Source organism: Pseudophryne corroboree, chromosome 5 (assembly GCF_028390025.1).
Source record: "Pseudophryne corroboree isolate aPseCor3 chromosome 5, aPseCor3.hap2, whole genome shotgun sequence".
Taxonomy (NCBI): Eukaryota; Metazoa; Chordata; class Amphibia; order Anura; family Myobatrachidae; genus Pseudophryne; species Pseudophryne corroboree.
The window spans coordinates 170,493,207-170,521,185 of NC_086448.1; the positions used below are offsets into that span (position 1 = coordinate 170,493,207).

Consider the following 27,979-nt stretch of genomic DNA (forward strand, 5'->3'; position numbering starts at 1 on the left):
ACTGAGGTGGACATTGCAGGAATTTGCCAGAATCAGCAGGTCGTACAGATACGGCAGGATTCTGACACCCTAACGACGGATATGGGCCATCATCACAGCCTTGACCTTGGTGAAGATCAGAGGAGCCGTAGCCAGTCCAAATGGCAGAGTCTGGAATTAAATGTGGCGGTCGCCAATAGCAAACCGCAGAAACTGCTGATGTGACATGGCAACAGGTATATGCAGGTATGCATCCTGTATATCCAGGGACACCATATAGTCTCCGGGTTCCATAAGCAGTACAATTGAGCGTAGTGTTTCCATACGAAACCTGGACACTCTTACAAACTTGTTCAGAACTTTGAGGTTGAGTATTGGCCGGAAGGACCCATTTGGTTTCAGGACTAGAAACAGGGTCAAGTAAAAACCTCTGCCTCTCTGGGACTGAGGTACCGGTACAACCACTCCTGTACTCAGGAGAGAACTGACAACTGTTTGCAAAGCTTGCGCCTTTAACGGATCCGAATGGGGAACCGTAGTGGAAAACTGGCAAGGGGGACCTCTCTTGAAGAGACTGCGTACCCGTGAGAGACAACTTCCAGCACCCATGCATCTGAAATGGTCTTTAACCAGACCTGAGCAAACTGTAGAAGTTGGCCTCCCACCCTGGGGTCCCCCAGGGGAAGGCCCGCCCCGTCATGCAGCAGGCTGGTTAGAAGTAGGTTGATGGGCCGCCCAGGATTGTTTTGCCTTGGGCATGATGGCTTTGGGAGCAAGATATTGCCTCAGGTATGCCTGACCTTTTGCTTTCCTTTGAGGCCGAAAGGAACGAAAAGGTGGTACCCTTTCGCCTTCTGTGCAGAAGGATTAGTATTTGGGAGAAAAGCAGGCTTAGCAATTGTTAATTCAGACACAATTTCTATTCAGGTCTTCCCTAAACAAAATGTCCCCAGTGAAGGGGAGTACCTCCAAGGTCTTTTTGGAGTCTAGGTCCACCTTCCATGACCTCAACAACAGAATACAGTGAGCCAAGACAGACATAGTCGACGCCTTGGCTGCCAACACACCCACCTCCTGAATGTAATAGGTGGCGGTGGCAATGTGAGACAGTTATTGTCGGGCAGTGTCAGAGATATCCTCGGGCAGCTCCTCCTCTAATACCTGAACCCACGCTTCAATACCTTTTGCAGCCCAAGAGGCAGCAATAGTGGGCCTATGCACAGCTCCTTTATGAGAGTAAATAGATTTTAGGCATCCCTCCACGCGCTTATCGGTCGATTCCTTCAGTGAAGTGACAGTGGTGACAAGCCGATACTACGAGGCGGGTGACGTGAGAATCCACCGGCGGTGGATTTTCCCACATCGTACATAGCTGCGTGGAGAGGATAGCGAGCCAAGGCCCATTTAGACAGAAGAAATCTCCTTACTGGAGCAGACCAGGCTTCCCACCTGATGTCCACTAAATGGTCAGAATGGGGTAACAGATTTTTAAACCACCCTCTGCTGTTTAAACATACCAGTTTTCTTAGCCACAGTAGTGGAATCCTCATCAGAGATTGAGGATTTTTTTTAAAAGCAACCACCAGGGCAGGGACATCAATCTGCAAGGGAGAATCCTCATCAGAAACACCTGATTCAGTGTCTGACAGGACCGTATGTTCCCCTTCCTCTTCAGATGAAGCATCAGAGAGGCATGTGGATCGTGAGGAGGAAGCAGCCCGCTTGGATGACCCAGAGACACGGGAGTTACCTGGAGTGGATATTTGTCTAACCAAGGAATTTCTGCAGCTGGTTAGATACATTTTCCGCCCAAGGCGATTAACCATAGGGACAATTTGTGGCAGTAGTGGCCCGTAAGTTGTTCTACGAGAGTACCCAGTAGGTTTGTGAAAGCAGCCCATGGTAGGTCCTGAGTTGGTACAGGAGCTGCAGCCTGACTGGGAGGTGTATGACAATTAGTACACAGACCATCATCCAAAACTTCCGTCTCTGGTAAATGATGCAGGAGCTTCCACTGATTTACTGCCCTTTCTGTTAGACATTAGGATATGAATGCAACAACAGAGCGACTTAGTACGATAAAGCCAGACTAAGTACCATACCTGCAAATAAATCCAGGATATTGGGACTGAGTGCACAGTATAATATACGTATTGGATAATATGCAGTATCTATGACCTAGATGCACCTAGTCACTCAGGGTACAGAATATAGTGACAGTTATATCTGGGAAACACAGAGTGTGAAACCACAAAGCAGATACAGGCATACTCATACAATATATTCTGGAAACAGTACACTCTCTCTCAACTAACACTGTCTGTATAAAAAATAAGAATTTACTCACCGGTAATTCTATTTCTCGTAGTCCGTAGTGGATGCTGGGACTCCGTAAGGACCATGGGGAATAGCGGCTCTGCAGGAGACTGGGCACAACTAAAAGAAAGCTTTAGTCTAACTGGTGTGCACTGGCTCCTCCCACTATGACCCTCCTCCAGACTTCAGTTAGGATACTGTGCCCGGAAGAGCTGACACAATAAGGAAGGATTTTGAATCCCGGGTAAGACTCATACCAGCCACACCAATCACACCGTATAACTCGTGATACAATACCCAGTTAACAGTATGATAACAACTGAGCCTCTCAACAGATGGCTCAACAATAACCCTTTAGTTAAACAATAACTATATACAAGTATTGCAGACAATCCGCACTTGGGATGGGCGCCCAGCATCCACTACGGACTACGAGAAATAGAATTACCGGTGAGAAAATTCTTATTTTCTCTGACGTCCTAAGTGGATGCTGGGACTCCGTAAGGACCATGGGGATTATACCAAAGCTCCCAAACGGGCGGGAGAGTGCGGATGACTCTGCAGCACCGAATGGGCAAACTCTAGGTCCTCCTCAGCCAGGGTTTCAAACTTGTAGAATTTAGCAAATGTGTTTGACCCCGACCAAGTAGCTGCTCGGCAAAGTTGTAAAGCCGAGACCCCTCGGGCAGCCGCCCAAGAAGAGCCCACCTTCCCCGTGGAATGGGCTTTTACTGATTTAGGATGCGGCAGTCCAGCCGCAGAATGTGCAAGCTGAATCGTACTACAGATCCAGCGAGCAATAGTCTGCTTTGAACCAGGTGCACCCAACTTGTTGGGCGCATGCAGGATAAATAGCGAGTCAGTCTTTCCGACGCCAGCTGTCCTGGAAACAAATTTTTAGGGCCCTGACTACGTCCAACAACTTGGAAGCCTCCAAGTCTTCAGTAGCCGCAGGCACCACAATAGGTTGGTTCAAATGAAAAGCTGATACCACCTTAGGGAGAAACTGGGGACGAGTCCTCAATTCTGCCCTATCCATATGAAAAATCAGATAAGGGCTTTTACATGACAAAGCCTCCAATTCTGATACACGCCTGGCCGAAGCCAAGGCCAACAACATGACCACTTTCCACGTGAGATATTTAAATTCCACGGGTGCCACTGGAGGCACAAAAGGGGGCTGAATATGCAGCACTCCCTTAACAAAAGTCTGAACTTCAGGCAGTGAAGCCAGTTCTCTCTGAAAGAAAATCGATAGAGCCGAAATCTGGACTTTAATGGAACCCAATTTTAGGCCCATAGTCACCCCTGACTGTAGGAAGTGCAGGAAACGGCCCAGCTGAAATTCTTCCGGTGGGGCCTTCCTGGCCTCACACCACGCAACATATTTTCGCCAAATGCGGTGATAATGGTTCGCGGTCACTTCTTTCCTAGCTTTAATCAGCGTAGGAATGACTTCCTCCGGAAAGCCCTTTTCCTTCAGGATCCGGCGTTCAACCGCCATGCCGTCAAACGCAGCCGCGGTAAGTCTTGGAACAGACAGGGCCCCTGCTGCAGCAGGTCCTGTCTGAGCGGCAGAGGCCATGGGTCCTCTGAGATCATTTCTTGAAGTTCCGGGTACCAAGCTCTTCTTGGCCAATCCGGAACAATGAGTATAGTTCTTACTCCTCTTCTCCTTATTATCCTCAGTACCTTTGGTATGAGAGGAAGAGGAGAGGAAGAGGAGGGAACACATAAACCGACCGGTACACCCACGGTGTCACTAGAGCGTCCGCAGCTATCGCCTGAGGGTCTCTTGACCTGGCCAATATCTTTCTAGCTTTTTGTTTAGGCGGGACGCCATCATGTCCACCTGTGGCCTTTCCCAACGGTTTACAATCAGTTGGAAGACTTCTGGATGAAGTCCCCACTCTCCCGGGTGGAGGTCGTGCCTGCTGAGGAAGTCTGCTTCCCAGTTGTCCACTTCTTTCTAGGAGCTCAGGAGAGCCCCTAGTGTGCATCCAGCTCAGCCGGGCACAAGATTCTAACTGGAGTCGGGTCATAGTGGGAGGAGCCAGTGCACACAAGTTAGACTAAAGCTTTCTTTTAGTTGTGCCCAGTCTCCTGCGGAGCCGCTATTCCCCATGGTCCTTACGGAGTCCCAGCATCCACTTAGGACGTCAGAGAAACATGTAGGATACTTAAGTGTTTGTAAAGACAGCGCTGTATACAGGTGGCTTTACAAGGGAGACCTTGCCCTGAAGTTTCGGAGACCAGCCACACCTATGCTCAGAAGATGGCGCTGAGCGTCTCAGTCAGGGATTGAGGGAGAATGTGAGGCAGCTCCAGGGCAGGAAATCTGCAAGGAGATGGTGCCCTGGGCCAGGGCTACAGGTTAAGCTCCACCTCCCCTATGCTGGACTTCCACCCCAGGTACTGTGCGCCTTATTCAATTGGGTGTTAGTACACCCGACCTGTACTCAGACGCCCCGGTGGTCTAGTGGGGTCCCTGCTCGGTGACACTGTCCTCGACCCGTCTCCCTAGGTCGTGGACGGAATGCAATTTAATGGCGGGTCCCTCTTGGGGTACCCTTACCTCCTTCAGTAGCAGCCACGCGAACCAGGAGAGCAGCCTGTGACTGTGGGCCTTAGCTGGGACGTCTCCACCGCAAGTACCCAGGAACTGGGCCGCGGGAGTATGCGACGCCGCTTGGGAGGTGATGGAGCTGCAGCACTGAAGTGTCACTTTGACATACAGCGCTGCCAGCCCAGAGAAGTAGTCTTCTGTCAGAAAGCTTTTTCAGGACTGCCCAGTGCAGCCCTCCTGTTAGGTGACCAGCTGCTGCAGGCACCAACTTGAAACTGAGCTCTCAGTGCCTGGAGGCGGAGTTATAGAGGCCCCAATTCATCCTGGGACAGCCTAAAGCTTTAGCCTGTTGGTGCCTCTGGCTCAAGATCCACTCTACACCCCGATATTTTCCTGTGGAAACCAATGTACCCTGCTGCAGAAATGACAGATGCAAAGTCACAGGGTAGAGGCACCTGCACTATAAACAAAAACAAATGGTTTGACAAAATTTATTTTTGCATAGCAGTTTGCTAACAATTATCTGTAAGTGACTTTCCGTTTATAGCACCAAGATAATACCTTTTTAAACACTGGGGAAAAAAAAAATATCACAGTAAAACGCAAAGAAAATCATACCAAGGAGATTTGAAACCAGATGCGATGAAGGAGCAAGTGGATCTTGAAGGGTAAACACTGTGTACCGGTTGTTTTGAATTTGGCGCAAGGCTTCAAAATTTCCAAGTAAAATGTCACAAAGCCATAGAGCATTGACACAGGGTATTCTCCATTCTTTAGCCTTCTCATACTTCATACCACTGGGCCTAATATATAAAAAGTAATGTTAGGGACAACACAGTAACAGACTTGTCTGCTAGCCATACAGTACATCAAGCTCAGTTGTTATTGGGCTGTAAGAATCAGCCAACAATCAATACACGGTTTAGCAGTCAATTTGCAGAGTTACAGACGGCCTCGTAAAAGCGCCTGCCCCTGCAGTTTGATTTGCCAAGCCAGACCATCAGTGGACATCTTATTAAGTAGTTAAGGTAACAAAATTACTTGAAGTTGTGTTACTTACTCTCTACAAATGAGAACAGTGTTGCTGCGACACAGATACCCAGTGTATTTGGCACCTGCCAAATAGGCCATCAGCTTGAGGTCATCTCTATCACTGTCCACAAACCCAGTCACTGAAATGATCTGGAAATAGAACAAAAATTTATTTTATTAATTCCCATACTTGAGTTGTTGTTCTAAAAATGTTGATGGTAATAAGAAGATTTTGGTACTTACCGATAAATCCATTTCTCTGAATCCTCTAGGGCAGTGGTTCTCAAACTCGGTCCTCAGGACCCCACACAGTGCATGTTTTGCAGGTCACCCATCAAGTGCACAGGTGTATTAATTACTCACTAACACATTTTAAATGGTCTGCTGGTGGAGCTAATTATTTCACTTGTGATTCTGTGAGACCTGCAAAACATGCACTGTGTGGGGTCCTGAGGACCGAGTTTGAGAACCTGTGCTCTAGGGGACACTGGAACAGCTTATACAGTAGGGGTGTGAAGCTTGCAACCAGAGGTGTGGCACAATCTAAAAATTAAACATTGTCTGCACAGCCGGCTCCTCCCCCTTCACGCCCCTCACTTCTCAGTTTGGAAAATTTGACGGAGAGAATAGGACATGAGACTACAAACCAATGGCGAGGAGCCCACCGTACAATATATCAAACAGCATCCAAGAACTCTGTTAACAGAAAACTAACGCTGTTTGCACAAACTGTCTAACAAGAACCTTGAACACAGCAGATTTGACAGCACCGAGGCGGGCGTCCAGTGTCCCCTAGAGGATTCAGAAAAATGGATTTATCGGTAAGTACCAAAATCCTCTTTTCTCTTTCATCCACTAGGGGACACTGGAACAGCTTATACAGTAGGGGACGTCCCAAAGTTACTCCCAAGGGTGGGAATGCTGTCAGTGTCCTGCAAAACTAAGCGTCCAAACTTTGAATCTCCGGACGCAACCGTATCAAACTAGTAGAATCTCGTGAACGTGTGTGCTGACGACCACGTTGTCTGCAAAGCTGAGTAGTAGAGGCACCACGGGCAGCCGCTCATGAGGCACCACCTGAGCTGGTGGTATGGGCACCAACCTGAAACGGAACCCGTTTACCACAGGATAAGTATGCTTGCCCGATGGCAAGCCTAATCCATCTGGCCAGAGTTTGTTGAGATGCTGGCCAACCCTCCTTTGGACCATCAGAAAGAAACAACCAAATGTTCCGACTTTCTGATGGACGACCTAACCTGAACGTATATCCCTAGAGCTCTTACAACGTCCCAAGACAGGTACCCATCTGCAACATCTTGAAAACCCCGAAACTACCTTACGAAGAAAACTCTGCTCTCGTACAGAGTTCTGCCCTATCTTATGGAAAATTTGAAAAGGACTCTTACACAATAAGGCTCCCAACTAAAGAGACCCGTCTGGCCGACCCCAAGGCAAGTAACAGTGTGCCCGTCTAAGAGAGAGATTTCAATTGTGCTCTCGCTTAAATGGTTGATTTTAAATATGCCAACACCAAGTTCAGATCCCACGGCGCCGTGGGAGGACGGAAAGGAGGTTGTATCCTCAGAACTCCCTGTAAGAAAGTCTGAACTTCCTGTAAGGATGCTAGGTGTTGGTGAAATAGAATGGAGAGAGACGAAATCTGAACCTTCAAAGGGAACTAAACGTAGGCCTCCATCCAAACAGTCTTGGAGAAAACAGAAAAAAAAAAAAAAAAAAAAAAACCGAGACAGTTGGAATTCTTTCGAATCCCACCCGTTCCGGACACCAGTCCATGTATCTTCACCTTATTCTGTAGTAGTGCATGGCCGTGACTGGCTTCCGAACTGCTAACATTGTAGGAATAGCCACCCTTGGCATCCCTCATTTTCTCAAGATCCGGGTCACAGTAGCCATGCAGTTAAACGCAACCTGGTCAGGACCGGGTGGAGGAACGGCCCCTGTGACAGCAGGACTTCACTCTGAAGTAGGCTCCAGGGATCTTTCGCTAGTAGCCCCCCCGAGTACCAACTCCTGCGCCCCGCAGTCTGGTGCAGTGAGGATTGCCCACACTCTTTCCCATTTTGCCTTCTTCAGTACTCTGGGTATGAGAGTAAATGGTGGGAAGACGTAAACTCTTCTGTAAGACCAAGGAAGTGACAGTGCGTCCACTCCTTCCACTGCTGGATCTCTCGTCCTGGTCACATACCTGGGCAGCTGATAGTTTTATCGAGAGGCCGTTAGGTCACCCTGAGGTAGGCCCTATCTCCTCACCATCATCTCGAAGACGTGTGGGTTAGACCCACTCTCCTGGATGCATGTACTGGCGACTAAGATAACCCGCTTCCCAGTTTTCCACTCCTGGAATGACCGTCGCCGAGAGGACGATGTTGCGCCTTTCTGCGCACAACAGATATTTGTGACTTCCTTTTAATGCCATCCTCTGACTATCTTCAGGTGTTACCCCTTCACCAGGTCCTCGGCTAAGAGAAGAGATTTGTAAACTGCTCTCAGTTCTAGAATGTTTATGGGTAGACTACTCTCCTGTGACGTGCAACTGTACTGAAAAGGATACCCTCCAGGACGGCACCCCAACTTCTGAGACTGGCCTCCTTTGTGAGAATCCTCCAATCCCAAACGCCGGATCTCTTGCCTGCTGCAAGATTCTTGTGTAACGACCACCAAAGTAATGAGGTCCTGGCCTGTGGCAACAAACAAATTGTTCGTGAAGGTAATGTAGAAGGAAACGGTGTGGTTTTTTTTATTTTTTTTTATATATATATAAATGCCTAATCCTTAATTTTCCTCATGTCTTGGATCTTGTTCTCTGGGAGAAACACCCTCAATTGCCTTGTGTCTAGTATCAGGCCTAGGAATTGAAACCTCTGCAGTGGTATCAGGTTGGATTTCTTGAACTTCACAATCCAGCCGTTTGAATGAAAAAATTGATGTGTTGTCTGAGTATCCCTGATCAGGTGTTTGAGAATGGGCCTTGATTAGCAGATTGTCCAAGGAAGGTATTCCGGAGTTGGATTCGAACCTAAGACCTTATGCTAAGTGCACTCTAGCATTGGTCCACTGAGCCATGGCTCTTAATAATCCTTGTAGCAAGTCTCAGTCTGATGATAGGCCACAAGCAAAGCCCTGAACCAGAAAGGACTCTTCTCCAACGCGAATCATAAGCACGCTTGGTGAGAAGTCCAAATCTGTAGATGAAGGTATGCATCCTCTATGTCCATGGACACCACTTCCTGAATCTGTAAACCGTTAGAAATCGGTTTCAAAGTTTAAATTGAGGAATTGGTCTGACCGACTAGTCCGGTTTTGTTTGGTAACTCAAAAAGATTTGAATAACCTGTCCCTCTTTGAGAATCCGGAACTGGAAAACTTATATTTGTGAGCCGTAGCTTTTGAATTGCCATTTGTAGTGCTCCTGCCTTCAGCGGACACCGAGGCAATTCTGTTGTAAAGAATTGATTGTGAGGGCGTGGATGAAAGTCTATCTTGTAGCCCTGGGAATTAATCTTGTTTACCCAGACTACTGCCCATTGGCATATCACTAGGATACCTGGTAGGCAGAATGATTGATTCTTCCGCTGTGAAATCCACTTGTCTGATTTGTGGAACAAGAAAAACTTACCCGCCCAGGGAAAATAAGATTTTACTTACCGGTAAATCTATTTCTCGTAGTCCGTAGTGGATGCTGGGGACTCCGTAAGGACCATGGGGATAGACGGGCTCTGCAGGAGACATAGGCACTTTAAGAAAGAATTTAGGTTCTGGTGTGCACTGGCTCCTCCCTCTATGCCCCTCCTCCAGACCCCAGTTAGAGAAACTGTGCCCAGAAGAGCTGACAGTACAAGGAAAGGATTTTGGTAATCCAGGGCAAGATTCATACCAGCCACACCAATCACACCGTATAACATGTGATAACAACCAGTTAACAGTATGACAAACAACAGAGCATCAGGTCAAACCCTGATGCAACCATAACATAACCCTTATTGAAGCAATAACTATATACAAGTATTGCAGAAGAAGTCCGCACTTGGGACGGGCGCCCAGCATCCACTACGGAATACGAGAAATAGATTTACCGGTAAGTAAAATCTTATTTTTTCTAACGTCCTAGTGGATGCTGGTGACTCCGTAAGGACAATGGGGATTATACCAAAGCTCCCAAACGGGCGGGAGAGTGCGGATGATTATGCAGCACCGATTGAGCAAATAAGAGGTCCTCCTCAGCCAGTGTATCAAACTTGTAGAACTTTGCAAAAGTGTTTGAACCTGACCAAGTAGCCGCTCGGCAAAGTTGTAATGCCGAGACCCCTCGGGCAGCCGCCCAAGAAGAGCCCACCTTCCTAGTGGAATGGGCCTTTACTGATTTTGGCAGCGGCAATCCAGCCGCAGAATGAGCCTGCTGAATCGTGTTACAGATCCATCGAGCAATAGTTTGCTTTGAAGCAGGAGCACCCAGCTTGTTGGATGCATACAGGATAAACAACTACTCTGTTTTCCTGACCCTAGCCGTTCTGGCTACATAAACCTTCAAAGCCCTGACCACATCAAACAACTCGGAATCCTCCCAGTCACGAGTAGCCACAGGCACCACAATAGGTTGGTTCATATGAAAAGATGAAACCACTTTCGGCAGAAATTGTGGACGGGTCCGCAAATCTGCTCTATCCATATGGCAAACCAGATAGGGGCTTTTATGTGACAAAGCCGCTAATTCTGACACACCTCTAGCCGAAGCCAAGGCTAATAACATGACCACCTTCCACGTGAGATATTTTAACGTCGCCGTTCTAAGTGGTTCAAACCAGTGTGACTTTAGGAAACTTAACACCACGTTAAGATCCCAAGGTGCCACCGGAGGCACAAAAAGAGACTGAATACTCAGCACTCCTTTTACAAACGTCTGAACTTCTGGTAGAGAAGCCAACTCTTTTTGAAAGAAAATGGGTAGGGCCAAAATCTGAACCTTAATGGAGCCTAAGTTTTAGGCCCAAATTCACTCCAGTTTGTAGGAAGTGAAGGAAACGGCCCAGATGGAATTCTTCCGTAGGAGCATTCCTGGCCTCACACCAAGAAACATATTTTCACCAGATACGGTGATAATGTTAAGAGGTCACGTCCTCCCTAGCCTTTATCAGCGTAGGAATGACCTCATCCGGAATGCCTTTTTCCGCTAGGATCCGGCGTTCAACCGCCATGCCGTCAAACGCAGCCGCGGTAAGTCTTGGAACAGGCATGGGCCCTGTTGCAACAGGTCCTGCCTTAGGAGGAAGAGGCCACGGATTTTCTGTAAGCATTTCCTGCAGATCCGGATACCAGATCCTTCGTGGCCAATCTGGAACAATGAGGATTGTTCTCACTCCTCCTTTTTCTTATTATTCTCAACCGTTGGGTATGAGAGGAAGAGGAGGAAATACATAGACTGACTGGAACACCCACGGTGTCACTAGGGCGTCTACCGCTACTGCCTGAGGGTCTCTTGACCAGGCACAATAACTCTGCAGCTTTTTGTTGAGGCGGGACGCCATCCTGTCTATCTGTGGCAGTCCCCACCGAACTGCAATCTGTGCGAAGACTTCCTGATGAAGTCTCCACTCTCCAGGATGTATGTCTGGTGAGGAAGTCTGCTTCCCAGTTGTTCACTTCCGGAATGAACACTGTTGACAGTGCTCTTACATGATTCTCCGCCCAGCGAAGAATTCTGGTGGATTTCGCCATCGCCACTCTGCTCCTTGTGCCGTCTTGGCGGTTTACATGAGCTACTGCAGTGACGTCTGACTGGGTCAGAACTGGCTGGTCGCGAAGAAAAGTCTCCGCTTGACTTAGGGCGTTGTATATGGCCCTTAGTTCCAATATGTTGATGTGAAGACAAGTTTCTTGACTTGACCAAAGACCTTGGAAATTACTTCCCTGTGTGACTGCTCCCCAACCTCGGAGGCTCGCATCCGTGGTCACCAGGATCTAGTCCTGAATGCCGAATCTGCGGCCCTCTAGAAGGTGAGCACTCTGCAGCCACCACAGGAGAGATACCCTGGCCCTGGGGGATAGGGTGATCAACTGATGATTCTGTAGATGTGACCCGGACCACTTGTCCAGTAGGTCCCATTGGAAAGTCCTCGCATGGAACCTGCTGAAGGGAATGTTTTTCCCAGGACTCGAGTGCAGTGATGCACTGACGCCTGTCTTGGTTTCAGTAGGTCCCTGACCAGAGTCATGAGTTCCTGGGCCTTCTCTATCTGAAGGTAAACCCATTTCTGGTCTGTATCCAGAATCATACCCAAGAAGGGCAGACGAGTTATAGGAACCAACTGTGACCTCGGGAAATTGAGAATCCAGCCGTGTTGCTGTGACACCTTCAGCGAAAGTGACACGCTGTTCAACAACTGCTCTTTTGATCTCGCCTTTATTAGGAGATCGTCCAAGTATGGGACAACTGTGACTCCTTGCTTGCGTAGGAGCACCATTATTTCCGCCAATTACCCTGAAATTGGTAATGACAATCCTGTACCGCAATTGTCAGGTACGCCTGATGGGGTGGATAAATGGGAACATGAAGGTATGCATCCTTTATGTTTAGATACACCATCAAATCCCTCCCTTCCAGACTGGCGATGATCGCTCTGGGCGATTCCACTTTAAATTTGAACCTTTTCCCGTATAGGTTCAGAGATTTTAATTTTTAAAAATAGGTCTGACCGAACCGTACGGTTTCGGGACTACAGCCAAGGTTGAGTCATATCGCCTTCCTTGTTGCAGGAGGGGAACCTTGAGCACCACCTGTTGGAGATACAATGTGTGAATTGTATTTAATATTATCTCCCTTCCTGGGGGAGAAGCCGGTAGGTCCGATAATAAGAATTTACTTACCGATAATTCTATTTCTCGGAGTCCGTAGTGGATGCTGGGGTTCCTGAAAGGACCATGGGGGATAGCGGCTCCGCAGGAGACAGGGCACAAAAAAGTAAAGCTTTTACCAGATCAGGTGGTGTGCACTGGCTCCTCCCCCTATGACCCTCCTCCAGACTCCAGTTAGATTTTGTGCCCGAACGAGAAGGGTGCAATCTAGGTGGCTCTCCTAAAGAGCTGCTTAGAGAAAGTTTAGCTTAGGTTTTTTACTTTACAGTGAGTCCTGCTGGCAACAGGATCACTGCAACGAGGGACTTAGGGGAGAAGTAGTGAACTCACCTGCGTGCAGAGTGGATTTGCTGCTTGGCTACTGGACACTAGCTCCAGAGGGACGATCACAGGTACAGCCTGGATGGTCACCGGAGCCGCGCCGCCGGCCCCCTTGCAGACGCTGAAGAGAGAAGAGGTCCAAAATCGGCGGCTGAAGACTCCTGAGTCTTCATAAAGGTAGCGCACAGCACTGCAGCTGTGCGCCATTTTCCTCTCAGCACACTTCACACAACAGTCACTGAGGGTGCAGAGCGCTGGGGGGGGCGCTCTGAGAGGCAAATAAAAACCTTATTAGAGGCAAAAAATACCTCACATATAGCCCACAGAGGCTATATGGAGATATTTAACCCCTGCCTAACTTCAAAAATAGCGGGAGACGAGCCCGCCGAAAAAGGGGCGGGGCCTATCTCCTCAGCACACAGCGCCATTTTCTCTCACAGAAAAGCTGGAGAGAAGGCTCCCAGGCTCTCCCCTGCACTGCACTACAGAAACAGGGTTAAAACAGAGAGGGGGGGCACTGATTTTGGCGATATTGTATATATATAAAAGATGCTATAAGGGAGAAACACTTATATAAGGTTGTCCCTATATAATTATAGCGTTTTTGGTGTGTGCTGGCAGACTCTCCCTCTGTCTCCCCAAAGGGCTAGTGGGTCCTGTCCTCTGTCAGAGCATTCCCGGTGTGTGTGCTGTGTGTCGGTACGTGTGTGTCGACATGTATGAGGACGATGTTGGTGAGGAGGTGGAGAAATTGCCTGTAATGGTGATGTCACTCTCTAGGGAGTCGACACCGGAATGGATGGCTTATTTAGAGAATTACGTGAGAATGTCAACACGCTGCAAGGTCGGTTGACGACATGAGACGGCCGACAATCTATTATGAATAATGGAATAGCATTAAATTAAATTAAAGTTGAACATTATAATAATTATAAGGGGAACAGCGGCTCCGCAGGAGACAGGGCACAAAAGCAAAGCTTTTACAGGTCAGGTGGTGTGCACTGGCTCCTCCCCCCATGACCCCCCTCCAGACTCCAGCCAGGTACTGTGCCCGGACGAGCGTACACAATAAGGGAGGATTTTGAATCCCGGGTAAGACTCATACCAGCCACACCAATCACACCGTACAACTTGTGATCTAAACCCAGTTAACAGTATGATAACAGAGGAGCCTCTGAAAGATGGCTTCCTAAACAATAACCCGAATTAGTTAACAATAACTATGTACAAGTATTGCAGATAATCCGCACTTGGGATGGGCGCCCAGCATCCACTACGGACTCCGAGAAATAGAATTATCGGTAAGTAAATTCTTATTTTCTCTATCGTCCTAAGTGGATGCTGGGGTTCCTGAAAGGACCATGGGGATTATACCAAAGCTCCCAAACGGGCGGGAGAGTGCGGATGACTCTGCAGCACCGAATGAGAGAACTCCAGGTCCTCCTTTGCCAGGGTATCAAATTTGTAAAAATTTACAAACGTGTTCTCCCCTGACCACGTAGCTGCTCGGCAGAGTTGTAATGCCGAGACCCCTCGGGCAGCCGCCCAAGATGAGCCCACCTTCCTTGCGGAATGGGCCTTAACAGATTTAGGCTGTGGCAGGCCTGCCACAGAATGTACAAGTTGAATTTTGTTACAAAACCAACGAGCAATCGACTGCTTAGAAGCAGGTGCACCCAACTTGTTGGGTGCATACAGTATAAACAGCGAGTCAGATTTTCTGACTCCAGCCGTCCTTTAAATGTATATTTTTAAGGCTCTGACAACGTCCAACAACTTGGAGTCCTTCAAGTCGTCTGTAGCCGCAGGCACTACAATAGGCTGGTTCAGGTGAAACGCTGATACCACCTTAGGGAGAAAATGCGGACGCGTCCGCAGCTCTGCCCTATGTCGAATGGAAAATTAAATAAGGGCTTTTATAAGACAAAGCCGCCAGTTCAGATACTCTCCCGGCCGAAGCCAGGGCCAGTAACATAGTCACTTTCCCTGTGAGATATTTCAAATCCACATTCTTTAGTGGTTCAAACCAATTGGATTTGAGGAAATCTAAAACTACATTTAGATCCCACGGTGCCACCTTAGGCACCACAGGAGGCTGTATATGCAGTACTCCTTTGATAAAAATCTGGACCTCAGGGACTGAGGCCAATTCTTTGTGGAAGAATATTGATAGGGCCGAAATTTGAACCTTAATAGATCCCAATTTGAGACCCATAGACAATCCTGATTGCAGGAAATGTAGGAAAACGACCCAGTTGAAATTCCTCCATCGGAGCACTCCGCTGCTCGCACCACGCAACATATTTTCGCCAAATACGGCGATAATGCTTCGCGGTGACTTCCTTCCTTGCCTTTATCAAGGTAGGAATGACTTCTTCTGGAATGCCTTTTCCTTTTAGGATCTGGCATTCAACGCCATGCCGTCAAACGCAGCCGCGGTAAGTCTTGAAAAAGACAAGGACCCTGCTGAAGCAGGTCCCTTCTCAGAAGTAGAGGCCACGGATCGTCCGTGACCATCTCTTGAAGTTCCGGGTACCAAGTCCTTCTTGGCCAATCCGGAGCCACTAGTCTTACTCCTCTTTGCCGTATAATCCTCAATACCTTTGGTATGAGAGGCAGAGGAGGAAACACATATACCGACTGGTACACCCAAGGTGTTACCAGCGCGTCCACAGCTATTGCCTGCGGATCTCTTGACCTGGCGCAATACCTGTCCAGTGTTTTGTTGAGGCGAGACGCCATCATGTCCACCATTGGTTTTACCCAACGGTTTAATAGCATGTGGAAAACTTCTGGATGAAGTCCCCACTCTCCCGGGTGAAGGTCGTGTCTGCTGAGGAAGTCTGCTTCCCAGTTGTCCACGCCCGGGATGAATACTGCTGACAGTGCTATCACGTGATTCTCCGCCCAGCGAAGGATCCTGGCAGCTTCTGCCATTGCCCTCCTGCTTCTTGTGCCGCCCTGTCTGTTTACATGGGCGACTGCCGTGATGTTGTCCGACTGGATCAACACCGGTCTTCCTTGAAGCAGAGGTTCCGCCTGGCTTAGAGCATTGTAGATTGCTCTTAGTTCCAGAATGCTTATGTGAAGAGACTTTTTCAGGCTCGACCACACTCCCTGGAAATTTCTTCCCTGTGTGACTGCTCCCCAGCCTCTCAGGCTGGCATCCGTGGTCACCAGGATCCAATCCTGTATGCCGAATCTGCGGCCCTCCAATAGATGAGCCTCCTGCAACCACCACAGAAGGGATACCCTTGTCCTCGGCGACAGGGTTATCCGCAGGTGCATCTGAAGATGCGACCCTGACCATTTGTCCAACAGATCCCTTTGCATGGAATCTGCCGAAAGGGATTGCTTCGTAAGAAGCTACCATTTTTTTCCCAGGACTCTTGTGCATTGATGTACAGACACCTTTCCTGGTTTTAGGAGGTTCCTGACCAGGTCAGATAACTCCTTGGCTTTTTCTTCGGGAAGAAAAACCTTTTTCTGAACTGTGTCCAGAATCATCCCCAGGAACAGCAGACGAGTTGTCGGCATTAATTGGGATTTTGGAATATTCAGAATCCATCCGTGCTGCTTTAGCACCTCTTGAGATAGTGCTAAACCCATCTCTAGCTGTTCTCTGGACCTTGCCCTTATTAGGAGATCGTCCAAGTATGGGATAATTAATACGCCTTTTCTTCGAAGAAGAAATATTATCTCGGCCATTACCTTTGTAAAGACCCGAGGTGCCGTGGACAAACCAAACGGCAGCGTCTGAAACTGATAGTGACAGTTTTGTACAACGAACCTGAGGTACCCCTGGTGTGAGGGGTAATTGGAACGTGGAGATACGCATCCTTGATGTCCAAGGATACCATAAAGTCCCCTTCTTCCAGGTTCGCTATCACTGCTCTGAGTGACTCCATCTTGAACTTGAACTTCTTTATGTATAGGTTCAAGGACTTCAGATTTAGAATAGGCCTTACCGAGCCATCCGGCTTCGGTACCACAAATAGAGTGGAATAATACCCCTTCCCTTGTTGTAGAAGAGGTACCTTGACTATCACCTGCTGAGAATACAGCTTGTGAATGGCTTCCAAAACCGTCTCCCTTTCTGAGGGGGACGTTGGTAAAGCAGACTTCAGGAAACGGCGAGGTGGCTCTGTCTCTAATTTCAACCTGTACCCCTGAGATATTATCTGCAGGATCCAGGGATTTACCTGCGAGTGAGCCCACTGCGCGCTGTAATTTTTGAGACGACCGCCTACCGCCCCCGAGTCCGCTTGCGAAGCCCCAGCGTCATGCTGAGGCTTTTGTAGAAGCCGGGGAGGGCTTCTGTTCCTGGGAAGGAGCTGCCTGTTGCTGTCTCTTCCCTCGTCCTCTGCCTCGTGGCAGATATGAATAGCCCTTTGCTCTCTTATTTTTAAAGGAACGAAAGGGCTGCGGTTGAAAGGTCGGTGCCTTTTTCTGTTGGGGAGTGACTTGAGGTAGAAAGGTGGATTTCCCGGCCGTAGCCGTGGCCACCAAATCCGATAGACCGACCTCAAATAACTCCTCTACGCATCGCCTGTCCACTGTCGTGTCCATAAAGCTCTTCTGGCCGAAATGGACATAGCACTTACCCGTGATGCCAGTGTGCAGATATCTCTCTGTGCATCACGCATATAAAGAAATGCATCCTTTATTTGTTCTAACGACAGTAAAATATTGTCCCTGTCCAGGGTATCAATATTTTCGATCAGGGACTCTGACCAAACTACCCCAGCACTGCACATCCAGGCAGTCGCAATAGCTGGTCGTAGTATAACACCTGCATGTGTGTATATACCTTTTTGGATATTTTCCATCCTCCTATCTGATGGATCTTTAAGTGCGTCCGTCTCAGGAGAGGGTAACGCCACTTGTTTTGATAAGCGTGTTAGCGCTTTGTCCACCCTAGGAGGTGTTTCCCAGCGCTCCCTAACCTCTGGCGGGAAAGGGTATAAAGCCAATAACTTCTTTGAAATTAGCAGTTTTTTATCGGGGCACCCCACGCTTCATCACACACGTCATTTAATTCTTTAAAAAATAATTTTGGAATCAAAATGGAAATCAAATGGACGTTGTCAGAGCCTTAAAAATATACATTTCAAGGACGGCTGAAGTCAGAAAATCTGACTCGCTGTTGATACTATATGCACCCAACAAGTTGGGTGCCCCTGCTTCTAAGCAGACGATTGCTCGTTGGATTTGTAACACAATTCAACTTGCTCATTCTGTGGCAGGCCTGCCACAGCCTAAATCTGTTAAGGCCCATTCCACAAGGAAGGTGGGCTCATCTTGGGCGGCTGCCCGAGGGGTCTCGGCATTACAATTCTGTCGAGCAGCTACGTGGTCGGGGGAAAACACGTTTGTAAAATTCTACAAATTTGATACCCTGGCAAAAGAGGACTTGGAATTCTCTCATTCGGTGCTGCAGAGTCATCCGCACTCTCCCGCCCGTTTGGGAGCTTTGGTATAATCCCCATGGTCCTTTCAGGAACCCCAGCATCCACTTAGGACGATAGAGAAAATAAGAATTTACTTACCGATAATTCTATTTCTCGGAGTCCGTAGTGGATGCTGGGCGCCCATCCCAAGTGCGGATTATCTGCAATACTGTACATAGTTATTGTTAACAAATTCGGGTTATATTGTTAAGGAGCCATCTTTAAGAGGCTCTTTCTGTTATCATACTGTTAACTGGGTTTAGATCACAAGTTGTACGGTGTGATTGGTGTGGCTGGTATGAGTCTTACCCGGGATTCAAAATCCTCCCTTATTGTGTACGCTCGTCCGGGCACAGTACCTAACTGGAGTCTGGAGGAGGGTCATAGGGGGAGGAGCCAGTGCACACCACCTGATCGGAAAAGCTTTACTTTTTGTGCCCTGTCTCCTGCGGAGCCGCTATCCCGGGGAATAGCGGCTCCGCAGGAGACAGGGCACAAAAAAGTAAAGCTTTTACCAGATCAGGTGGTGTGCACTGGCTCCTCCCCCTATGACCCTCCTCCAGACTCCAGTTAGGTACTGTGCCCGGACGAGCGTACACAATAAGGGAGGCAATTTGAATCCCGGGTAAGACTCATACCAGCCACACCAATCACACCGTACAACTTGTGATCTAAACCCAGTTAACAGTATGATAACAGAAAGAGCCTCTTAAAGATGGCTCCTTAACAATATAACCCGAATTTGTTAACAATAACTATGTACAGTATTGCAGATAATCCGCACTTGGGATGGGCGCCCAGCATCCACTACGGACTCCGAGAAATAGAATTATCGGTAAGTAAATTCTTATTTTCTCTATCGTCCTAAGTGGATGCTGGGGTTCCTGAAAGGACCATGGGGATTATACCAAAGCTCCCAAACGGGCGGGAGAGTGCGGATGACTCTGCAGCACCGAATGAGAGAATTCCAAGTCCTCTTTTGCCAGGGTATCAAATTTGTAGAATTTTACAAACGTGTTTTCCCCCGACCACGTAGCTGCTCGGCAGAATTGTAATGCCGAGACCCCTCGGGCAGCCGCCCAAGATGAGCCCACCTTCCTTGTGGAATGGGCCTTAACAGATTTAGGCTGTGGCAGGCCTGCCACAGAATGAGCAAGTTGAATTGTGTTACAAATCCAACGAGCAATCGTCTGCTTAGAAGCAGGGGCACCCAACTTGTTGGGTGCATATAGTATCAACAGCGAGTCAGATTTTCTGACTTCAGCCGTCCTTGAAATGTATATTTTTAAGGCTCTGACAACGTCCAACAACTTGGAGTCCTCCAAGTCGCCAGTGGCCGCAGGCACCACAATAGGTTGGTTCAGGTGAAACGCTGATACCACCTTAGGGAGAAAATGCGGACGAGTCCTCAGTTCTGCCCTATCCGAATGGAAGATTAGATAAGGGCTTTTATAAGATAAAGCCGCCAATTCAGATACTCTCCTGGCGGAAGCCAGGGCCAGTAACATAGTCACTTTCCATGTGAGATATTTAAAATCCACCTTTTTCAATGGTTCAAACCAATGGGATTTGAGGAAATCTAAAACTACATTTAGATCCCACGGTGCCACCGGAGGCACCACAGGAGGCTGTATATGCAGTACTCCTTTAACAAAAGTCTGTACCTCAGGAACTGAGGCCAATTCTTTTTGGAAGAATATTGACAGGGCCGAAATTTGAACCTTAATAGATCTCAATTTGAGACCCATAGACAATCCTGATTGTAGGAAATGTAGGAAACGACCCAGTTGAAATTCCTCCGTCGGAACACTCCGATCCTCGCACCACGCGACATATTTTCGCCAAATGCGGTGATAATGTTTCGCGGTGACTTCCTTCCTTGCCTTAATCAAGGTAGGAATGACTTCTTCTGGAATGCCTTTCCCTTTTAGGATCTGGCGTTCAACCGCCATGCCGTCAAACGCAGCCGCGGTAAGTCTTGAAAGAGACAGGGACCCTGTTGTAGCAGGTCCCTTCTCAGAAGTAGAGGGCACGGGTCGTCCGTGACCAACTCTTGAAGTTCCGGGTACCAAGTCCTTCTTGGCCAATCCGGAGCCACTAGTATTGTTCTTACTCCTCCTCACCGTATAATCTTCAATACCTTTGGTATGAGAGGCAGAGGAGGAAACACATATACTGATTTGTACACCCAAGGTGTTACCAGTGCGTCCACAGCTATTGCCTGTGGATCTCTTGACCTGGCGCAATACTTGTCCAGTTTCTTGTTGAGGCGAGACGCCATCATGTCTACCATTGGTCTTTCCCAACAGTTTATTAGCATGTGGAAGACTTCTGGATGAAGACCCCCCTCTCCCGGGTGAATATCGTGTCTGCTGAGGAAGTCTGCTTCCCAGTTGTCCACGCCCGGGAAGAACACTGCTGACAGTGCTATTACGTGATTCTCCGCCCAGCGAAGAATCTTGGCAGCTTCTGCCATTGCACTCCTGCTTCTTGTGCCGCCCTGTCTGTTTACATGGGCGACCGCCGTGATGTTGTCCGACTGAATCAACACCGGTTTTCCTTGCAGGAGTGGTTCCGCCTGGCTTAGAGCATTTTAGATTGCTCTTAGTACCAGAATGTTTATGTGAAGAGACTTTTCCAGGTTCGTCCATACCCCCTGGAAGTTTCTTCCTTGTGTGACTGCTCCCCAACCTCTCAGGCTGGCGTCCGTGGTCACCAGGATCAAATCCTGTATGCCGAATCTGCGGCCCTCCAATAGATGAGCCTTTTGCAACCACCACAGAAGATATACCCTTGTCCTTGGCGACAGGGTTATTCGCAGGTGCATCTGAGGATGCGACCCTGACCATTTGTCCAACAGATCCCTTTGGAAAATTCTTGCATGGAATCTGCCGAATGGAATTGCTTCGTAAAAAGCCACCATTTTTCCCAGGACTCTTGTGCATTGATGTACAGACACCTTTCCTGGTTTTAGGAGGTTCCTGACAGGTCGGATAACTCCTTGGCTTTTTCCTCGGGAAGAAAAACCTTTTTCTGAACCGTGTCCAGAATCATCCCTAGGAACAGCAGACGTATCGTCGGAAAACAGCTGCGATTCTTGGAATATTTAGAATCCAGTCGTGCCGTCGAAGAACTACTTTAGATAGTGCTCTTCCGACCTCCAACTGTTCTCTGGAACTTGCCCTTTTTAGGTCGTGCAAGTAAGGGATAATTTAGATGCCTTTTTTCTTTGAAGAAACATCTTTTCGGCCATTACCTTGGTAAAAAGGCCCGGGGTGCCGTGGATAATTCAAACGGCATCGTCTGAAACTGATATTGACAGTTCTGTACCACGAACCAGAGGTACCCTTGATGAGAAGGACAAAATTTGGACATGGAGGTAATCCTTGATGTCCAGGGACACCATATAGTCCCCTTTTTTCCGGTTCGCTATCACTGCTCTGAGTGACTTTATCTCGATTTGAACCTTTTATGTAAGTGTTCAAAACATTTTAGATTTAGACTATGTGTCACCAAGCCGTCTGGCTTCAGTACCACAATATAGTGTGGAAAAATAATACCCTTTTCCTTGTCGTAGGAGGGGTACTTTGATTATCACCTGCTGGATATACAGCTTGTGAATTGTTTCCAATGCTGTCTCCCTGTCGGAGGGAGCCGTTGGTAAAGCAGACTTCAGGAACCTGCGAGGAGAAGATGTCTCGACTCTCCAATCTTTACCCCTGGGATAATACTCGTACGATCTAGGGGTCAACTTGCGAGTGATCCCACTGCGCCCTGAGACTCTTGAGACTACCCCCCCACCTTGAGTCCGCTTGCACGGCCCCAGCGTCATGCTGAGGACTTGGCAGACGCGGTGGAGGGCTTCTTTTCCTGGGAAAGGGCTGCCTGCTGCAGTCTACTTCCCTTACCTCTATGTCTGGGCAGATATGACTGGCCTTTTGCCTGCATGCCCTCATGGGAAAGGAAAGATTGAGGCTGAAAAGACGGTGTCTTTTTTAGCTGAGATGTAACTTGGGGTAAAAAAGGTTGGATTTCCCAGCTGTTGCTGTGGTCCCCAGGTCCGATGGACCGACCCCCAAATAACTCCTTCCCTTTATACAGCAATACTTCCATCTGCCGTATGGGATCTGTATCACCTGACCACTGTCGTGTCCCTGACATCTTCTGGGAGATATGGACAACGCACTTATCTTGATGCCAGAGAGCAAATATCCCTCTGTGCATCTCACATACATATATATAGAATGCATCCTATTAAATGCTCTACATGAATAAAATATTTTCAGTCAGGGAATCCGACCAAGCCAACCCAGCACTGCATCTCCAGGCTGATGGCGATCGCTGGTCGCAGTATAACCACCGTATGTGTGTATATACTTTTTAGGATATTTTTCCAGCTTCCTATCAGCTGGCTCCTTGAGGGCGGCCGTATCTGGAGACGGTAACGCCACTTGATAAGCGTGTGAGCGCCTTATCACCCTAAGGGGTGTTTCCCAACGTACCCTAATTTCTGGCGGGAAAGGGTATAACGCCAATATTTGCTATCGGGGTAACCCTACGCATCATCACACACTTCATTTTATTTTATCTGATTCAGGAAAAACTACAGGTAGTTTTTTCCACTCCCACATAATACCCTTTCTTGTGGTACTTGTAGTATCAGAAACACGTAACACCTCCTTCATTGCCCTTAACGTGTGGCCCTAATGAGAAATACGTTTGTTTATTCACCGTCGACACTGTATTCAGTGTCCGTGTCTGTGTCTGTGTCGACCGACTGAGGTAAATGGGCGTTTTTAAAACCCCTGACGGTGTTTCTGAGACGCCTGGACCGGTCCTAATAGATTGTCGGCCGTCTCATGTCGTCAACCGACCTTGCAGCGTGTTGACATTCTCACGTAATTCTCTAAATAAGCCATCCATTCCGGTGTCGACTCCCTAGAGAGTGACATCACCATTACAGGCAATTTCTCCGCCTCCTCACCAACATCGTCCTCATACATGTCGACACACACGTACCGACACACAGCACACACACCGGGAATGCTCTGACAGAGGACAGGACCCACTAGCCCTTTGGGGAGACAGAGGGAGAGTCTGCCAGCACACACCAAAAACGCTATAATTATATAGGGACAACCTTATATAAGTGTTTCTCCCTTATAGCATCTTTTATATATATACAATATCGCCAAAATCAGTGCCCCCCCTCTCTGTTTTAACCCTGTTTCTGTAGTGCAGTGCAGGGGAGAGCCTGGGAGCCTTCTCTCCAGCTTTTCTGTGAGAGAAAATGGCGCTGTGTGCTGAGGAGATAGGCAAGTCATTATCAAGACGTGAATCAAATTTCTCCTTTTATAATAGGAACGAAAGACCATAACGAATGATGGGAACAAGGTACACTGGATTCATCTGGCTATATTTTGCAATATACTGAGAAAATAAAGTAAAACACCAGCCTCGTTGCAACCCTCGCATATGTGAGTCGGGGTTGAGATCCAGTCTGTCCCTTTATTTTCACAGGATCTTTGTATTAGAAGTCCTTTGAAAATATAATATATATATATATAACATGCTTGATTAAAACATATGGAAAATCCTTTGCATCAGAGACCTAACATAGCAGTGTCCAGCAGAGGGAGTACATACTCTCAAGGTTTGTTATAAAACCCCTCCCCCTGTTATGACTCGCCAGGAAATATGTCTCCACTAATGGGGGGCGTATACATTATCTAGCTCACCCTTGCTAAGCGCTTTGGCGCCTTTTATATGTTTAAAAATGGCCACCACTGAATATATATATATATATATATATATATATATATATATATATAGATCCCCCAGCGCCCTGTCTTTCACTCATCTCCCCCGCCGTCTCCCTCAACCCCCCCGCACCGCGCTGTGCCTGCTCCGGCGGCGGGAGGTGCGGGATAAACACATTCCCTCCCCGCCGTGTTCAGTGAAGGGCGCAGGGAGAGCTGACCGCCGGACCTGTGCTGCGGCTGATAGCCGCGATGTTATCTTTACTGGCTCTGACATAGTGCAGTGGACTGCGGAGGAGGGGGCCGGGAGACAAGCACTTTTCTTTCCAGCTCTGTGATCAGTGAAGGGCGCAAGGAGAGCTGACCGCTGGACCTGTGCTGCGGTGTTATCTTTACAAGAGGAATGCAGAGGAAGGGGGACGGGCAGGGGACGCTGCGCTGCAAATCTCCCTTTTGCATAGCTACTTTTCTGAAGTAGTGCGAGTCTGGAGCTGGCCTCTGTCACAGGTCACTAGCATGCAGGAAGACATGTCACTGAGGGCTATCATTAACCCCATGTGAAACATGCAAATAGAAGCAGCCTACACATCTCCAGCTGTTATGAGCCTGCACCATGTGTTTAAAAAAAGAAATAAAATTAAGGTGGGATTAAAAATAAGATTTTACTCACCGGTAAATCTATTTCTCGTAGTCCGTAGTGGATGCTGGGAACTCCGTAAGGACCATGGAGAATAGCGGCTCCGCAGGAGACTGGGCAAAACTAAAGAAAGCTTTAGGACTACCTGGTGTGCACTGGCTCCTCCCTCTATGACCCTCCTCCAGACCTCAGTTAGGATACTGTGCCCGAAAGAGCTGACACAATAAGGAAAGGATTTGGAATCCCGGGTAAGACTCATACCAGCCACACCAATCACACCGTATAACTCGTGATAGTATACCCAGTTAACAGTATGAAATATAACTGAGCCTCTCAACAGATGGCTCAACAATAACCCTTTAGTTAAACAATAACTATATACAAGTATTGCAGACAATCCGCACTTGGGACGGGCGCCCAGCATCCACTACGGACTACGAGAAATAGATTTACCGGTGAGTAAAATCTTATTTTCTCTAACGTCCTAAGTGGATGCTGGGAACTCCGTAAGGACCATGGGGATTATACCAAAGCTCCCAAACGGGCGGGAGAGTGCGGATGACTCTGCAGCACCGAATAAGCGAACTCTAGGTCCTCCTCAGCCAGGGTATCAAACTTGTAGACTTTAGCAAATGTGTTTGACCCCGACCAAGTAGCTGCTCGGCAAAGTTGTAAAGCCGAGACCCCTCGGGCAGCCGCCCAAGAAGAGCCCACCTTCCTCGTGGAATGGGCTTTTACAGATTTAGGATGCGGCACTCCAGCCGCAGAATGTGCAAGTTGAATCGTGCTACAGATCCAGCGAGCAATAGTCTGCTTTGAAGCAGGCGCACCCAACTTGTTGGGTGCATGCAGGATAAATAGCGAGTCCGTCTTTCTGACTCCAGCTGTCCTGGAAACATAGATTTTTAGGGCCCGGACTACGTCCAGCAACTTGGAATCCTCCAAGTCACGAGTAGCCGCAGGCACCACAATAGGCTGGTTCAAATGAAAAGCTGAAACCACCTTTGGGAGAAATTGGGAACGAGTCCTCAATTCCGCCCTATCCTTATGAAAAATCAGATAAGGGCATTTGCATGACAAAGCCGCCAATTCTGATACACGCCTGGCCGACGCCAAGTCCAACAGCATGACCACTGTCCACGTGAGGTATTTTAGCTCCACGGATTTAAGTGGTTCAAACCAATGCGACTTCAGGAAATCCAACACCACGTTGAGATCCCACGGTGCCACTGGAGGCACAAACGGGGGCTGAATATGCAGCCCTCCCTTAACAAAAGTCTGAACTTCAGGCAATGAAGCCAGTTCTTTTTGGAAGAAAATGGACAGAGCTGAAAACTGGACCTTACTGGAACCCATTTGAGGCCCATAGTCACTCCTGACTGTAGGAAGTGCAGAAATCGACCCAGTTGAAATTCCTCCGTTGGGGCCTTCCTGGCCTCACACTAAGCAACATATTTTCACCATATGCGGTGATAATATTTTGCGGTCACATCTTTCCTAGCCTTAATCAGCGTAGGAATGACTTTATCCGGAATGCCCTTTTCCTTTAGGATCCGGTGTTCAACCGCCATGCCGTCAAACCAGCGGCGGTAAGTCTTGGAACAGACAGGGCCCCTGCTGCAGCAGGTCCTGTCTGAGCGGCAGAGGCCATGGGTCCTCTGAGATCATTTCTTGAAGTTCTGGGTACCAAGATCTTCTTGGCCAATCCGGAACCACGAGTATAGTTCTTACTCCTCTCCTTCTTATTATTCTCAGTACCTTGGGTATGAGAGGCAGAGGAAGGAACACATACACCGACTGGTACACCCACGGTGTTAACAGAGCGTCCACAGCTATCGCCTGAGGGTCCCTTGACCTGGCGCAATAACATTTTAGCTTTTTGTTGAGGCGGGACGCCATCATGTCCACCTGTGGCCCTTCCCAATGGTGTACAATCATTTGGAAGACTTCTGGATGAAGTCCCCACTCTCCCGGGTGGAGGTCGTGTCTGCTGAGAAAGTCTGCTTCCCAGTTGTCCACTCCGGGAATGAACACTGCTGACAGTGCTAACACATGATTTTCCACCCATCGGAGAATCCTTGTGCCATTGCCATCCTGCTTCTTGTGCTGCCCTGTCGGTTTACATGGGCGACCGCCGTGATGTTGTCCGACTAGATCAGCACCGGCTGGTTTTGAAGCAGGGGTCTTGCCTGACTTAGGGCATTGCAAATGGCCCTTAGTTCCAGAATATTTATGTGTAGGGAAGTCTCCTGACTTGACCATTGTCCTTGGAAGTTTCTTCCCTGTGTGACTGCCCCCCAACCTCGAAGGCTGGCATCCGTGGTCACCAGGACCCAGTCCTGTATGCCGAATCTGCGGCCCTCTGGAAGATGAGCACTCTGCAGCCATCACAACAGCGACACCCTGGCCCTTGGAGACAGGGTTATCAGCCGATGCATCTGAAGATGCGATCCGGACCACCTGTCCAACAGATCCCACTGAAAGATCCTTGCATGGAACCCTCCGAATGGAATTTCTTCGTAAGAAGCCACCATCTTTCCCAGGACTCGCGTGCAATGGTGCACAGACACCTGTTTTGGTTTTAGGAGGTCTCTGACTAGAGATGACAACTCCTTGGCCTTCTCCTCCGGGAGAAACACTTTTTTCTGTTCTGTGTCGAGAACCATCCCCAGGAACAGTAGACGCGTTGTAGGAACCAGCTGCGACTTCGGAATGTTCAGGATCCAGCCGTGCTGTTGTAGCACTGCCCCAGCTAGTGCTACTCCGATCAACAACTGTTCCCTGGACCTCGCCTTTATAAGGAGATCGTCCAAGTACGGGATAATTATAACTCCCTTCCTTCGAAGGAATATCATCATCTCTGCCATTACCTTGGTAAATACCCTCGGTGCCGTGGACAGACCAAACGGCAACGTCTGGAATTGGTAATGACAGTCCTGTACCACAAATCTGAGGTACTCCTGGTGAGGGGGGTAAATGGGGACATGCAGGTAAGCATCCTTGATGTCCAGTGATACCATGTAATCCCCTTCGTCCAGGCTTGCAATAA

General features: G+C 48.4%; 1 protein-coding gene across 3 annotated transcripts in view; it reads right to left on the bottom strand.

The window, feature by feature from the left end:
* PAXIP1 (PAX interacting protein 1) overlaps positions 1–27,979 on the bottom strand; it is a 118,927-nt gene that overhangs the window by 54,332 nt on the left and 36,616 nt on the right. For all 3 annotated transcript variants that reach the window (XM_063921876.1, XM_063921875.1, XM_063921874.1), the window contains 2 exons: positions 5,922–6,043; positions 5,480–5,664 (listed from right to left, as the gene is read on the bottom strand). In XM_063921876.1, coding sequence (XP_063777946.1) covers positions 5,480–5,664; positions 5,922–6,043 — 307 coding nt within the window. The remainder of the gene's footprint in view (positions 1–5,479; positions 5,665–5,921; positions 6,044–27,979) is intronic.